The sequence below is a fragment of the Toxorhynchites rutilus genome, chromosome 2 (assembly GCF_029784135.1).
Source record: "Toxorhynchites rutilus septentrionalis strain SRP chromosome 2, ASM2978413v1, whole genome shotgun sequence".
NCBI lineage: Eukaryota > Metazoa > Arthropoda > Insecta > Diptera > Culicidae > Toxorhynchites > Toxorhynchites rutilus.
In genome coordinates this window covers 303,353,333-303,370,518 of record NC_073745.1, presented here as the reverse complement: position 1 = coordinate 303,370,518, position 17,186 = coordinate 303,353,333, and the positions used below count along the sequence as shown (strand labels likewise).

Sequence of the window (17,186 nt, the reverse complement as noted above, 5' to 3'; positions counted from 1 at the left end):
CGTCTGGTAGTGTTGGTAATGCCAGTCATCTGTCCAGACAACGACCAAGACGTTTCGACGAGAATATTGATGCCGTTCGAGCCAGTGTTGCAGAGACTCCATCGACATCAGGTCGCCATCGTTCGCAAGAGTTAGGCATCGCTCGAACCACTCTCCGATGCATAATTCGTGTTGATTTGAAAATGTTTCCGTATAAAATTCAAATGGCTCAACAACTTAACCCATACAGCGGCTGCCACGACCAAATTATTGCGCGAAATGTTCCCCGGAAGATTAATATCGAAAAACGGCGATTATGACTGGCCACCGAGATCACCTGATTTGACGCCTCCTGACTTTTTGACGTAGGACTACGTCTAACCGGAAGATATAGGGGGTGAAATGGAAATCTAGGCACTGAACAAGTAGGAAAAAATGCAAGATTTGGAACGCTTATAACTCGAGTATTTCTCAATAGATCGCAAAGGTTTTTGCATCAATTGATAGGAAATATATCTACGCATCTATCATAACGAATAACATTTCATTTTTCTTGAGATAAATAATTGAATAATTGTGAAATATCAAGCATTGTCAAAATGCACTATGTGCCCATTTTTGATTGGTCCATTTTGTGCTCCTCAAATCGTACCGACCAAAACGGGCAACCAGAGCAGCAGCGAAATAGAATGAAGCACGATTGGAAAGGAAAAAGAAAAAAATTAACGAAACATTGGTCGCAGTCTCACACATGCGTAATTCTCGAGCCAGCCAGTCAGCTTAAAAATCCCCGCTCCGCTGTCGTAACGATCATTCTTTGTGTGGACACCGACTGGACAACATCGTTGCTGGACGGGCTGGACGGCGAGGGATCGAGAGCCTTTCTCAAGGCAAGAGGGCGGAGGTGGTAGCGCTGGAGTAAAGTAGAGTAGAGTTTTCAAAGGGCCTTTCTCAAGGCTAGAGACGAATGAACTGCAAAAGTTTAAAGTCTCTATAATACAATACCTTTCTTCCTTCCGTAACGATCATTATCATTCAAACCGTACACCACATCGGTTCGCATCACAACACATCAACAAACCAACCCAAGCAGCCATGTCTGGACATGGTAAAGGAGGAAAAGTGAAGGGAAAGGCAAAATCCCGCTCGAACCTTGATCTGGAGTTCCCGCTCGTGTTGATCTGTAGTTCCCCGCAAGGGTAGCTAGGCCGAGCGCGTTAGTACCAGTGCACCAGTCCACCTAGCCGGCGTTATATAGTTTCGGCCGCCGAAGTGATCGAGTTGGCTGATGAAGCTGCTCGCGACGATAAGAAAAATCGCATTCAGAACAGAACACATCAAGACAACAACAGGCAGTTGCAGCGAGTGGCGAGTGGCAAACGCAATCGCAAAACGGCATCAGGTAGCAGAAGAAAAAAGTTTGTTCTTCACACAAACTGCTTTGGTGGCAAATCCAGAACAAGGCGGCATCGAGGGCGTTCGAAATGGTTTTTTTTTCAAAACCACGAGTACAAAATTTTCTAAATTGGAACCATTCCATAAAACAAGGCGCTTTTCAGGGCCATTAAACCTTCCAAAAAAGAGTTTAGGAAATACAGTTCAATGCTTTCTAAAACAATATCCAAAATAATAATAAAACACAAATTGATTTTTTCATAATTTGTTTGCCAGGATATGATGAGTATGTGAATTTGGCAGTTGTTCTGAGCTTATTGATTTTCACAAATTCTTAAATTACTTCTAGATTGAAAGTACAGTAATTTACACTTATCTCGACATTTAGCTAATTGGACGGACCTGTAATGCGACATATTTAGTTGGACATTTTTGTAAACATAGGGTTCGGGGTCCAAATTATGACCCCACATTGAAAGTCGACACTGTACCACTGTCATCGCAAATGTTCAATTACAGGTTAAAATTACCTCCAATCCGATACTGAGTGGTGGTAATGCGACGTGCCATTGAATGTAATTTACAATTTACTGTAAAATATGTCACAAGCTGGATGGGAAGAAAATTTTCAACTGTGAAAGCTGTGGCGAGTGGCAAATGCAATCGCTAAACAGAAAGGTTTAGCCGAACAAGATGGGGATATCGAGTGATAACTAAACAATAAACTCTTTAGATTGAAGATAATTTTGTGATCCTGAAAAGGACCCTTTTTAGCCTGCATGTGAATCCAACGAGCGAACAAATCGTAATGAATGTATTTTTTTGCCATCGCTCCCTTTTAACGCTCATTCGTTTGTCTCGTTGGACACGCCCCTTTGGCTGAGTCTGCCGATTTGTCTCTATCCTGTGAGTGTGTACCGCTAGAGTATAAAACACGCGGACCCCAAAAAAATATCTTAAGGTTTAACCTAACAAGATGGGAATATCGAGTGATAACAAAAACACAACACCAAAGGTTCTTTTCAGAACCATCAACATATTCATAAAGAGTAAACAGTAAACTAATCAATTTTTCAGGTAGATAGGTAGGTATTCACGTAGAAGAAAATAAAATAATATATTTAAAATATATATTTAACAAAAGCTGTCCCCTTTGTATAGTCCTACGTCACTCCGGTTATGTCCCCGACATTACCCACCCGTCTTTTTTTATGGGGATATTTAAAATCCAAGGTATACACTGGTAAACCAAGGACCCTGGCTGCGCTGAAAGACAATATCCGACAAAAAATTGCTGCCATATCGGCCGAAACATTGGGCAAAGTGATGGAAAATGCCGAAAAAAGGGCACATTTTGCGGTCAAGGCCAGAGGCAGTAATTTACGAGATATCATAATCAAAAAGTAGTTAGAACAAATCTCCTTGGACCAAAATAAATGAATTTCAAAAAAAAAAAAATTAAAATTCCACTTCTTTACTTTGCTATTGCAAAAACAAATCCTTCCACTTTAAATGGCCCACCCTGTAGTTCTTAAATTAAGATTTTTCGGAAAAAAGTTGAAAAAACGCAAAATTAAAAAAATCTTTAAAAAATCTGTCAGACCTACAAAATTTTAGTCAAAGAGTGGAATGTAGGAAATTCTTTTGGTTTTCATTAAAAATTATCCATAAATTTTTTGGAACAAAAATCATTGAAAAAAAAAATATTTTGAAAATTAAAATTCATTTTTCTCGAAAACATGCTTTCAAAATTCTGAAAAAATAGATATAAATAGCTTTTGAAATTTCCAACAAGTTTCCCATACATCGGACGATGCGCATATTTACATGGAAAATGTTTTTCGAACAACAGATTTTTCTTTTTTTTCTTTGAAGAAATACATAATTTGTAACATTTTTGTGTATAAATTATCGCAATTGAGATGCTTTGCTAACTTTTCTCTATTTAGAAACATGTCAAGAACATGTCAAACGTGAGAATTTACACACGAAAATGTTACGAGCAAAACTTTTTTTTTCAGGAGTCTCCATACAAAATGACTTATTTTCCAAAAACTATGAAATATAGAAAGTTGATGTCTGCGACAAATGTTTATATTTTAACAAGGTCTGAAACGTTGTTGAATACACTATATCGCTATCTTGACTTTAAACAAAATTAGGATAAGTCTTCAAAGAAAACATGAAAAAGTTGTTGTTCGGAAAACTTTTTTCCTGTAAAAGTGCCCATCTTTCAATATATGGACGACTTGTTTGGAATTGTAAAGGCTATTCATATATATATTTTTGGGAATTTTAAAAATACGTTTTTGAGAAAAATTAATTTTAATTTTTAAAATAACTTTTTTGTCAGCGAAATTTTTTTCCAAAAAATTTTTGGTATTTTTTGGGAAATTTTTAATAATTTCCTACATTTCATCCTTTGACAAGAATTTTGTAGGTATCATAGTTTTTAAATTATAAATTTTTGTAGAAAATTAAGAAAACATATTTGGCTTTTTCCAAAAAGTAGTCTAATTATTTTTCGAATATCTCAAGTATGCAAAGATGCTTAAATGACCCATGTCTTAACACCCACAACGTTTCACTACTATCTGAGATAGTGCTGCCAACTCCTAAGACGAGTTGGCATGAAATTCGTCAAATACAAGAGTCGAAAAATCTCCAGAACTTCAACAGTGACGGACTCATGCAATAGATTGTTGCTTATCGGAGATGTGGTTTTCTCTACAAACACAGCAACTATGCCGAAGAATTTTAGGGAATTTCCTGCATCAGTTTCGATGATCAGTAATTTTGAAGTAATCTTTTGTTAATTTGTATATGCAGTTCATTAGAAAATGAAAATAAATTACACAAAAAATATTCCTCCTAGAGGAAGGCAAAACGTTTCATTTAATTGGCTCTTTTTTGAAACGCGACACTTTTTCGAACAGTGGTTCTTTTGAAAAGAACCGTGGATCGTACGCCCATTCTGATGAACCGGCTTAAGTAAGCGGCTCGTGAGTGACAAATTAATGTTTTAAACTTATCTTTTTACGTCTTGCTTCTTTACATGTCCAAAAAACTCGCTCCTTGAGAAGAGCCATCGAGCCGCTCAAATGAACCGGCTCGTTTCAATAAACTCTCTCTAAGCCGCTCACTGAAACGAACCGTTTTGCCCAACTCTATTGGCCATCTAACGCAAAAAGTAAACGATCGGTGAGACATCTGGATTTTGTTTTTGAACAAAGAAATGATGATAATGTAAGCTAAAACTCAATAAATACATCACGTATATTTTACTTCCGGGCTTTCCAAGGTTGCAATGTTAGCTCATTGGCTTTAATTTGATAAATCGATCATCTAAATCGGTCCAGTAGTTCAAAAGTTATGAGTTATTGAAATATGTCATTTTAGGAATAAAGGGGAAAAGTTGATTTTTCGGACCACCATAAAATGGAAATGGCCACTCTGATGAAACAAAATAAAAATTCGAATCTAATATTTTACGATGAGGGAGAAAACTACCAATTTCCATGAAAATCTGACAATCACTATATCGGTTTGCATGGAGTTCAATTTTGTGCTTGACCCATTCTCACCCCCACACAGTGTAAATAAGAGATTATTTCGAAAATATTAAAATTCGAATGGAAAAAAGTGCTTTTTTTATGTGTATAGTGTACTACCCCCTTAAGGCGCACAGGATTTTGGAACACACAGTTGAATAGCGTAGATGTGTTGATCCTCGATTCGACGTATACGAACAAGTCTTAGAATGTGTTTGTCAAATTTGGAATCCAAGTATGAGATAACATATCCAGAACCTGAATCTATATAGGGTAGAAGTACCTATCATCGCAATAGTACCTATTATGGTAACACGAGTGAGTTTCCTATTAGTTTGGAGAACATATCTCATTTTTAAAGAGTCTTATATGGTTTTAAAACATCAGAAATCTCTTCTTTATCAATTTTTGTACTTGATTCCATGCGAAACATTGTTCTTTTGTTGAAAAATTTAGTTTGAAAATAGTGTGTCCCATTGATGCTTGCTTCTTAGCATTCTGCGGTTAAAATAATGATATTTGTATGCTGTGAAGTGGTTGTTTTCATGCAAACACAGTGTAGACGCAAGATTACAACTTTCTTGATGTTGTGATTCGCCAATTCATACGATTTTATCGAAATAAACATGTATTTTTGTTTTACCATAATTGGTAGAACTTCACATCTACGTGCCAATTATCGCAATATTGAAAGATGCCATGTTCCTATTATGATTGTACGAAATCGCTACAAAGATGAAAAGCTATGTTCCTATTATGATTGTACGCAGTGTTGCCAACTATAATTTGAAAAAATTAGGAAGAATGAAAATAAAAATCAGGATAAATCAGGATAACTCATATTAGGTTGTCCGTAAAGTTTTTGGGAACACAAAAATATCATTTTCAATCAAAGCATTATAATTTAATTTTATATCCATAGTTCTATGTCTTCCTTCCTTCAGGCGAAGACCGGATAGGTAAAAGAATTATTAAGCATGGTATAAATTCTCGCATAAGCGGAAATGTTAGTGTTTCGCAGGGCTTTTTTATCGTTTATATTTTTCCGAAAAACCTGCAGCATCAATACTCAAGAAAAATGGAACCAAATTAATCATATTGAGGTTTTAGGGTGCAATAAATGTTTCTATGGTAGTTGAACTCTCCACCCCCCTCTCTAGGGAGGGGCTGCCATACAAATGAACACAAATTTCTGCATTCGTCGAGAATAAATCAAGCGAAGGAAACCAAATTTGGCATGTGGAGGTTGTGGAGGCAATTGAAAATTTTCGGAGAACTCTGAAGGAAAAAGGGAAAATTCAGAAAATTAAATTTCCAAATGTTCTACAATTATATATATAGAAATTGATCTTTGTTCGAAACTGGAAATGAATTTTAATGTGATAAAACGCACTCCTATATCTTCTTCTATCAATACCAAAAAAAGGATCGCCAGATGTGTTGATTAGAGCAGAACTCGAGGAAGGCATTGTCCGATTTAGGGCTGTCTTTATTCTATCATATTTTCTGTATGAAACATTTATTCCATGTAACGGAGAAACATGTTATTTACAAGTGGTTGAAATATCTTGAACGAGAATTGTGTCTGACAATAATCTGATTCTATAATTATGAGTTTTGTTAGAAATACTAGGAATTTTATAGTAAAAAGTAAATTCAACGGAGACGAATAGAAGATCAATCAATGAACAGCTCTGCGATTGGACCCGTGAACTTGCTCATAGTAAGAAAACGTGAATGTTTGAAGATATTGATAACAAAAAACAAATTTTGGGCGGGACGAAGTTTGCCGGGTCAGCTAGTCACTTAAAAACTTCGACTTCGCGCTCCGTTCCCATAATTTTTGTCTAGTGTAGAATCAACGACATAGTATTGCTTACTAGGAATAATATTTGAGGGCATAGAGGCATATTTAAAAATTATTATTGAAGTATTATTTGAATCCTATTAACACCTTTTCCATGTAACACGAACTATTACCATAATGGGTACATGGAAGCGGCATTTTCAAACATTTTTTTTATACAATTTAGTCAATTAATCATCGAAATATCAGTGAGAATCTTTAAAAACAGAGTCCAAACTGCGAGAAAAAGTATACTTGTGTATACTTTTGAACTAAAATACAGTATTTATTCGCCAATTTCTGCAAGTTGGTGACATATGTCTTCCATAATTGGTGCACTTACCCTATTCCTGAATATCTGCACAGTCTGAAACTGGAATCTGGAGATACGGTACAAAAAAGAAATTCGTCGAATTGTCGAAATTGTCGAATCAAAAAGATGGGATTAGAAGATAGCTCACGACTGTGAGAAATCACATTGCAAAACTTGTAGAGTCATAAATAAACCCCACCCACAAAAAACCCTTATCACTTTATCTCCTGCCCAAAAAAAAAATAGGAAAAAAAATCCTTCATACGTGAATGCGTACATGATACAAAGTAAAGCGTACGTAACAATTGTACTCACTTCTCGCCCTCAACCGTGGTTTGTGTGCGTTGTGGTGGGGGTGGAACTTGACTAAGCGCTACAAAGTTTAGAAAGCCGTATGACAAAGTTGCTAATGTGATCAGCATAATGTAACGGTGGCTGGCCTCCCTGGCTGGCTTGGGTGGGTGGCCAAATGGTGGGTGGAACGAGAAGATGCTTAGAGTTGTAATGCTGCTTTTATTTACCTTTCATGTTAACCTCCACCACGGAGAGGGGGTATGTGTTGGCTTCTTTTTTTTGTTTCTGCTGGAAGCAGAATTACCCACCACCACAGCGAGATTTATATATTTCAGTCGGATTACATTAGATGACAGATTGAAGTTTGACAGAAACATTACGCTGACGAAGACAAACTTTTGCTAATGCCTACCCTGTGTTTTCTGCTCTCCATCTCTCTTCAGGTTCTTCGTGTAGTGTCAGCTTAAGATTCGCACGGATCGTCGGAGCAAATACATTTACGGAACTACAAGAGCAGCACAACTGTGTTCGGATGAAATAGAAGTAATAACAGTGGAAATCTGATAGTTTTAAATCGTTACAAATAGTTGAAGTTGCAGTAAAATTGGTGTTGAAATGATAGTTTATTAAATCAATCAAGCGATAGTCCAGTTCGTTCGTGTAGCATATTTTACGGGATCACCATTGATATTAATATCTAAATAACGAACAGAATAAATAGTCTCGATTAGAGTGTTACAATCAAATGCGTTCAGTTGGTACACAAAATCAGCATCAGTAAAATTATCCACTGCCTATCTGTTAAAACGTAAGCACATTGCAATATTTATCAAGTGTTCAACGGTGAAGTATAGTGAAGTTTTTCCTGCGAATCACCAAAGGATGAAAAGCCGGCATCGAGCAATCAAAGGTAAGTTCAACACCCTTCAACTTTCCGCTCCATTTGACGTGAGTCAAATTCAGTCAAGAGACGAATTTTGCCCATCCATCGGCGTGGAGTGGGTTATCATTCAATTTCCTCCGGAGTGCTGCTTTCTCGGAAGATTTATCATATCAATCACACGTAGTTGAGAAATTTTTGGCAGGATTCGTTACAGCCTCGCTGTGATTACCTGTGGGGAGAATCAATCATTTTCGCGATGAATCAATGAAAATCCGCTCGCAGTTTGGGGGCGTTCTTTGAAGGGTTGTTTATCGGAGCCGGTAACGGCTGCCAGCGTGGATTCAATGTTTGCAATTTGTTGTGCTTCAAGGAATGGACAATTTCTTGTCTTTCTTGGGAAAATTTTTCGTTTCAATCAAAATTTGACAGACAGGAACAAGGTGAATTGGGCTGCGAGGTGGTGCCTCACTTCTGATATATTCTAATTCTCCTATCCAGCGATTATCATTTCTTTCTGAACTGGGAATTCATTGATATGGACAAAAATGACATACCGATAAGCTCTTATTCGTATACCAGCGAATGATAATCAATTCGATTTGGCTTCGGTGAGCCAAGGGACCTGCTATCCCGTATGGATCACATGTATCCCAGGAAAGTTTCAACAATATTTCATTTATGTTTTTAGAAACCAAAAAAATGTCGGATGGTGAGATTTGATATGAACCGTGATTTATTTTTTTAATCGTTTATATTCACAGGCTCAGTTACATAAGTTTAAAGGAGCCGAATTCTTAAATATAATTTTTAAAACTATATATATATTAGGCTGTCAAAAAAGTCCTGCGGTATTTTTTTTTAATTTTCATTTGTTCATAAAATTAGTTACAATCATCTGTTTTAAGTCAAATATGCGCCGTTTTTTTCGATGACTTGTTCCCAACGAGATGCCAACTTCATAATACCCCTGTTATAGAAGCTCGCTTCCTAATTGGCAAAAAAACTCGGATAGCCAATTTTCACAGGTCTCTTTTGTGGCTAACTTCTGACTACCTAGCTCGTTCGCCATGGACAAAAACAGGTGGTAGTCACTTGGTGCAAGGTCCGGACTATACGGCGGATGCAAAAGAACCTCCCATCCGAGCTTCCGGAGCTTCTGGCGCGTCACCAAAGAAGTGTGTGGCCTGGCGTTGTCCTGATGGAAGACAATGCGGCCTCTGTTTATCAAAGATGGCCTCTTCTTCATGAGTGCTACCTTCAAGCGGTCCAGTTGTTGGCAGTGCAGGTCCGAATTGAGCGTTTGGCCATAGGGAAGCAGCTCATAATAGATTATTCTTTGACAATCCCACCAAACACACAGCAGAACCGTCCTGGCCGTTAATGAGGGCTTGGCCACCGTCTGAGCCGCTTCAGCGCGCTTCGACCACGACCCTCTGCGCTTCACGTTGTCGTAAGTGACCCACTTTTCATCGCCAGTCACCATTCGCTTCAGAAACGGGTCGATTTTGTTGCGATTCAGCAGCGATTCACATGCGTCGATACGGTCAAAGATGTTTTTTTGCGTCAACGTGTGTGGTACCCATATATCGAGCTTCTTTGTGAATCCAAGCTTCTTCAAATGGTTAATAACGGTTCGATGACTTATCCCCAGCTCTTGGCCGATGCTACGGCTGCTACTATGCCGGTCTTTCTCGGCTAATTCAGCGATATTGTCGCAATTTTCGACGACAGGACTTCCGGAGCGTGGCGCATCTTCGACGACCTCTACACCAGAACGAAAACGTTGAAACCATCGTTGTGCGGTGAAAATGGAAACTGTATCGGGTCCATAAACTGCACAAATTTTATTGGCAGCTTGAGATGCATTTTTGCCTTTGTCATAGTAGTACTGTAAAATATGTCGGATTTTCTCTTTATTTTGCTCCATATTTGCGACACTATAACTCACGAACGACTTAACCAAACAAAACACTGTCAAGGACTATATTATAGCGCGCAAAAATACCTTTCCAACAAGCTATAGTGTGACTCGATACAATGAATACAACTAGAACTACGCGCTTACAACGACACCTCGCGGAAATACCGCAGGACTTTTTTGACAGCCTAATATAAACGATTTTCTTACATCTATGGTTAGTAAGGTGGAAAACCGATTACTCGCGGTGTACTCGAGTTTAGAAGGGTGACATATTTTTTAGGAGAAGGATGGGATATAAGGAAATTGTAACAATGTTGATGAACACTCAATTCTTTAATCTATTCGTATACCTATTGTGTATTTACATTTCAACTTATTCTACTGTTTATAGCAAGGGGACGAATTACTCGTAAGGGAAGAAAAGAGGGATTTAAGAATATAAGGACAATTACACACGAAGATCGATAGCTTCAAGGAAAACATATATATGGGACATGTAATCAAGGTCCAACCGAGCCAACATATCTCTCACCGACACATTGGGCTGTCTTCCTTGGCCCCGAAGGGAGTTTTTTAAATTCGATCTGGCGACAAAATACACCTCGCACGACCAAACAACGTGCTCGATGTCGTGATAACCCCGGCCACAAATGCAGGTATTGTTGCTAGCAAGATTGAAGCGAAAGAGTACACTCTGTCCATCTTCTATAAGACCAGGCGATAATCTTGCTGCTTTGCGTCATTGTAAACAAACAATGCTTCAATTTATATTCTAGTGTGTAGGTATTGGTGACTACCATATAGGCGCTTGCACCGTGCATATGTATTAGTAATCTGTTGGGCAGACCAAAGAGATCAATGCATAGGATTTATATGGATCGACAAGTTTGAGCTTTGTTTGAATAATTATTTTAGCGAAGCAGTTACAAAAATGATGCTCTATTATACATTAATAACATGCGAACATATGTGTCTTTATATAAAATTATTTACTTTTAACCTCAAAGCACGGTTACACGGAGAAAAATAGAAATTTCTGTTATCGCTATGATCCATATCAATGGAAGCAGATTGGTTATTCAAAAAGTTCCACAGGAATAGTGCAAATTGCACATTGCGATTGTATGGCTGGATGAGGAGGAGTATGTTCCCATGTAGGCTTTGTGCTTTTTTATCCCTGGAATGCTGGTCTCGTGAAAAATTAGACTATAATCAACATTTTTGTGCAGACATCCTCAATCGGTGGTTAGTTCCGCCAAAAAAGCGGTTGAATGATGATTTATGATATTGTGTCATAATGTGTCATAGTTATTTTTCTAATTGAAATTGAAAAGCTGTAGAAATGACTTGCTTGGGCAATCTAGTGTTAAATATGTTTATAAGCAAATTGATCGGAAACGGAGAAAATCAATCAGTTCGTCAATTCATGGAAAATACAAGGAAGCATTCAAACGTGAGCTAGAGCCTCTGTAACTTTGATCTTGATCCGAACATGTTGATAATCCTTTTTTTCGATCCAAATCTAGTGGGAAATTCGCTCAATGAACATCGCGAAATGAGTGCTAATAAATTAAGTAATATACGCCACATGAAAACTCTTGTTCAGGAAATAGCTTGCCAAATTGTTTCACAAAGTTCATGTTAGTGCTGTTAACAATTTCGCGATAGTAGAAATGCCGCATCTATATTTAAATCAAGAACAAGACGCCGATTGACATTAAATCTACTGCTGCTGCAAAGAAATTACGAATGTAAACAAGCGATGTTTACCCAACCGATGCTCTGCATGTATGTGTAGCAAGAGCCCTATACTGCATGATTTTCATATGTGTGTGTGCAAGCGCTGAGCGTAAACGAATGTTTCAGTATTTCTCAAGTGTCCAGTTTCTATAAAACTACAGTTCTATAGTTGTTTTGATCAATAAATCTGGAAAATGCCGAAGGAAAAAGTACTCACGGAGAGAGAAGAAAGACATGATGCATTTCACCAACAAAATGTTGGTATCAGAGAAATTGCTTGTCGGATTGGATGATCCCAACAAGAAGTGCTAAAATTATTTGGCTAATCCTCAAGGATACGGTAAGAAGGAGAGGGGTCCACGTAAATCGAAGCTCTCTGACCAGGATATGCTACTATTCATACCAACAAGGAAACTAAGCAATGGATTAAGGACCAAAAACTTAATTTTTTTGACTGGCAGGCTCGTTCTCCAGACTTGAATCCTGTTGAAAATCTTAGGGGAATCCTTGTACGAAGAATCTACACTGAGGGAAAACGGTACACCATGATTGAAGCTCATGGTCACAATTCCGGAAACATGGAAAAACATCAAGAAATTCATTCAGCAGAATTTGGTAAATAGTATTGCAACACGAATTTTCCAGGTTATTAGTTGAAATGGCAAGGTTGCCAATTATTGACATGTAAATCAATCGATTGACAATGCTTATGAATTTTGAAGTGGTCTTATAGAAAATGGACAGCTGAAATTATCATATTTAAGCACCATAAATAAACAAACAACTCTTTTGAACGAAATTGACGTTGAATATACTTTATACTAAGCGTTGAACAATGTATGAATGAATCTTGTTGAAATTCTAACTGTTTGTGTTGCAACGAAATAGAATCAGAGTGGCTTTATAGAAGTTGGACAGAGAGCAGCGTGTCTAACGAACAGTGATTGGACATGAGTCGGGAGAAGGTGCGAATAAAGTCCCAACTCAAGTCCAGACTTTTGATGAACCGTGATTGGTACTTCCGATTTAGATAACAGTTTAGGAATTTCGGACACAAAAGTTTCGAATTTCACTGCATCGCATTCGATAGAGTTCATGTCTCAACGGTCGTAACCCGGCAGGTCGTTCAGGCGTGCGAGCCTCTCGTAATCGGGGCTCTGCACAATCAGTAACAGTAACTGTAACAGTCGACTTAACACTTAGCGGACTGCTTACGAAATTTCTCGTGTTTCCGTCTGGTACGGATGGTACACGAAAAAACTCATGTTTTCAACACTTGATGGTTAAATCCTTGGTCTGCCAAGAATCTCACAAGGTCTACCGATGGTTCGCCTTCGTCTCATCAACACCGAAGGAAACGATCTCATCCGGACAAATGAATCGTACAAGTTTTCCCCAAAACGTGCAGTCCCTCATGTGTTGAGCACTACTCCCGTGTTTTCGTTTGCTCAACCAAGGAGAATCGGTTGTGTAACATTTACCCCAATACCATTCACCCGAAACACGTTTACCCAAAGTACACCTACCCGAATGTAACAAATACTCGAACGCACAATTTGGTCGAATGAAACATTTATCCGAATGAAGAAGGAAAAATTCCGACAAATAAGGTTATGATTTTTACCTAATCTCCTGATAATAAATAAGATTTAATCGTTGTGTTGATTGAAAGCAACATAGATGAAAAATGTAATGAGAAAATTTGAAAATGAAACGGGAGACTTCGCTGATTAATTTTTAGAAATTAGAAATTAGAAATTAGGTAAAATAAATTAACGTCTTGTTTCCTTTCCGCATTGCTTTTCAAGGCCCACTTAAACAGAAAGACTTTGTAGAAAAACTACACGCCAAACCAGTCGACCGTTGCACCGATCCTCTCCGATACGACCCTACTCTACGTTAAACTTTGTTAATCGGTCAATGATATGAAATTTCACGAAGCAACCAACATTGAAGTTCCAATTTTAAATTTTATTGGCTAGATTTAATCATATCACTCACTTGCAACACAAAAATGCCCCCGACTTGCATATATTTGCAATGCCGATTTCTCCCAGGCAGCTTGGTTTTGATGTCTCTTTTAGGGAACCGAAGCATGTGTCGTCAATTTCGACTAATCAGAAGTGGGTATTTCCGTTAGGATAGGGGTTGAGATTTTTCAATTATTCGATAGTTGGTTTCATGACATATGTCATTTTCTTCAATATAAACAATTTTTATGGAGTACCGAGATCGATTGACGCAAAAATTTCATCAATCCATTATGAAATGACTGAGCAATAAGCGTTTGAAATTGGACAATTTTCACGATGTACTCGATTTTCGATTTTCAATTTGTACCCCAATATGTTCCCGAAAGACGTAATCCTACGTCAAAAATGGGAGAGGTTCGTATCAAAATGTGCTGTTATGCGACCGATTTAGCGTGGAATCGCTCTGTAAATAGATTTCTGTCAGAGATTGCAGAATCGACCAGAAACCGAGTGTACCGATTCTAAATTGGCAGAGCTTTAGGAAGAGACACTTGCGCTGATTGTATCCCATTTACCCGAATTCCAATCACCCGAATGTAACAAGTACCCGAATGCAACAAATACCTGAATGCAACATATACTCGAATGTGACATTAACCCGAATACAATATTTACCTGAAAGTGCCATTTACCCGAATGTAATATTTACAGCTATATTTAATTAGAAGCTGGTTTTGCGTTATTAAAATGACAATATTTGTACATTGACTGGTATCCAAAAACTCGTATATTGCGTGGGTAGAGCAAACACAGAAAAAGCGGCGTTGCATATTATGTTTTCCAAAGTTAAGAAAAAGATTAATTTTGTATGAATGATGAACTTTCAAATTCGATTATAAACATTATCCAGCCATTTTTATCACGTAGAAAAAAGTTGTCAGTTATAAGCAGCGACAGAAAATTCATAGAATCACATATTGAAATGTGTAAAAAAAGAAAGAAAAAGACAGATAATGCGTTGGAAGGTCACTCGAATACTACACCCAAAGTTAATTTTTAGCACATGTTATGGCATCCCGATTTATTACATTAAATGAGCTGAAAAATAAGAGAAAATATTCTCCTTCCCAATACATGGATATCATTTGTATAATATATATGCTAGAGCCAATATGAGCGAACGAAACAGGAGTCACATTTCAATGAAAGCATATGAAAGCTTTTTGTATAGTTTGCCAAACACACGGCCCAGACAGAGAAAGATATATTCTCGTTCATGTTCTGCTTTATCCTCTTAGAAAACACTTTCCAACTTTTATGATAAGGTGTAATATTATAACGCTTCAATGCACCAGCACTGGCAGTTATATGGATAGCGTGGTCGTGTGAAATATTATTGCATTCCAGCCGGCCTTGGTTCGATCCCCATTGATGTCGTATGGACTTTTTTTTGTGGCACAATCCCCAATGAAATGAGAAAAGAAAACAGAAAGAGATGTCTGCTCGCATACATACTAACCATTTTTAAGCTTTTAAAACAGCTCATTATTTGCGCATTTGACCCTCCAGCACACGAGATGGCATCGTTTCTGCCAAAGATGAAATGGTTTCAGCCAACGCTAGTTTGGGTGTATTCATATGGATAGAACGTTTAACGCTACCGCAGCACAATTTTTATTATAATTTTTTTTTCGTAATGAAATTTATTCCGAGACCAATGTAATGGCACCAAGCCATCAAAGTGACGCAAGTGTTGGACGACATATGTTTGCCCCGTACGTTACGTTTTGCTCGGCAAGTTTTTGCATTGAAACATGAAATATATATATCTCAAAGCAAAAATTAACCGAGCAAACGTTATGCACCAGGTAATCGTATGACGTCAAAACTAAAGGATCTCCTCCTATGTTTCAAACTAACTGGGCAATCCGTGGAACACATGTTTGCTTGCGAGAGGTCGGTGGGTCGGTGGCCGGCTCGGTATGCGTCACATCGGCGGCTTGTGACCGCCTCGGTTCCTTATCCTCGTTTAATGGTGATTTCGATCCTATTACATTCACATAAGAAAAAAAATCATCACAAAATAAAAAATTAATGATAAGTATTGCGCTGTGGTGGCGTAAATACGTAAGTACCTTTTTTTTCTTATCAATTCTTTTCACATTTTCATGGCATATTTTTTATGTTATACTGTCTATCGCAACATCAGCTACTTGACGATGATTTCCATTTATTTGATATAAGATATTTTGAATACATTGATTCTTTTGATGCATATTTATTACTCACATATTTGACTGGCTGTACGTGCAATAAATTTCCGAGACAAGCTTTCCGCTAATTGTTTATTCCTAAAAATTGAAAATAATCTCTATTCTAGGCAAAATTGAGTGTACACCTTAAATTTCTCCGAACAAATTAGTATTGTAAGTAAGTTTCTTTGCAAATTAGCGTACTGTTTTTCATCAGTGATTGGTGTCAACACTTAACCATTGCTTGGGCAGTGTTGGTTTTTGTTTTTTTTTTATCAAAATGGCAAGTTAGAGGAATGAAATAGATATTGTTACACCTAAAATAAAAAAAAAGTATGAATTGTCATGGAAAGACATTGCAGGAAATTGTAGCTGCTGTCGGAAGAAGCCACTCTACAGTAAAGCAATCATAAACAAGTGGAAATACGAAGGGACCATGGAACCATCTCCTGCTAGAGAACGCAAATGGACCCTATCTTCTGATGATGAACGGGTAATTGTTCGAACATTGCGAAAGAATCCTAAAACAAACATTCCTAAATTGACTACCGAAGTGGCCGGCATCATTGTGAGACCTGTCTGCGCAGACACTGTCCGGAGAGCAGCATACAGGAACAATCTGAGAGGTCGTGTTGGCCGTGAAAAGTATTACATCTCAAAGGTATTACAACACGGCGGTGGCAGTCAGATGATGCATGGTACATTGGCGGCTTCTGGAACTGGAACCATGGTGTTTATCGATTCGGCGATGGACAAGATGGCTTAATTGATCTTCCTGAAACGTAACCTGCAGTCTCCTGTTCAGAAATTCGGTCTCCCTTGTGATTACTACTTTCAACTGAATAATGACCCGAAGCAAACTGATTTCGTGGTGCTGGAATGCCTGCTCTATTATGTCCCAATCAACTCAAAACACCTCCGGAATCACCGAACTTGAACGTGTCTTTTTTCGATTTTGAGTTATGATTTTTCAAATTTAACTTGTTTTCAGTCTTCATCCAATATTTCTATGCAACTAGACTAAATTTATGCGGCTCGA

At 37.8% G+C, this 17,186-nt stretch overlaps 1 protein-coding gene across 4 annotated transcripts in view; it reads left to right on the top strand.

Moving 5' to 3' along the window:
- Positions 1-17,186, top strand: part of LOC129771009 (uncharacterized) — a 493,902-nt gene that overhangs the window by 25,449 nt on the left and 451,267 nt on the right. For all 4 annotated transcript variants that reach the window (XM_055774239.1, XM_055774238.1, XM_055774237.1 and 1 more), the window contains exon 2: positions 7,822-8,288. In XM_055774239.1, coding sequence (XP_055630214.1) covers positions 8,261-8,288 — 28 coding nt within the window. In that variant the 5' untranslated portion in view covers positions 7,822-8,260. The remainder of the gene's footprint in view (positions 1-7,821; positions 8,289-17,186) is intronic.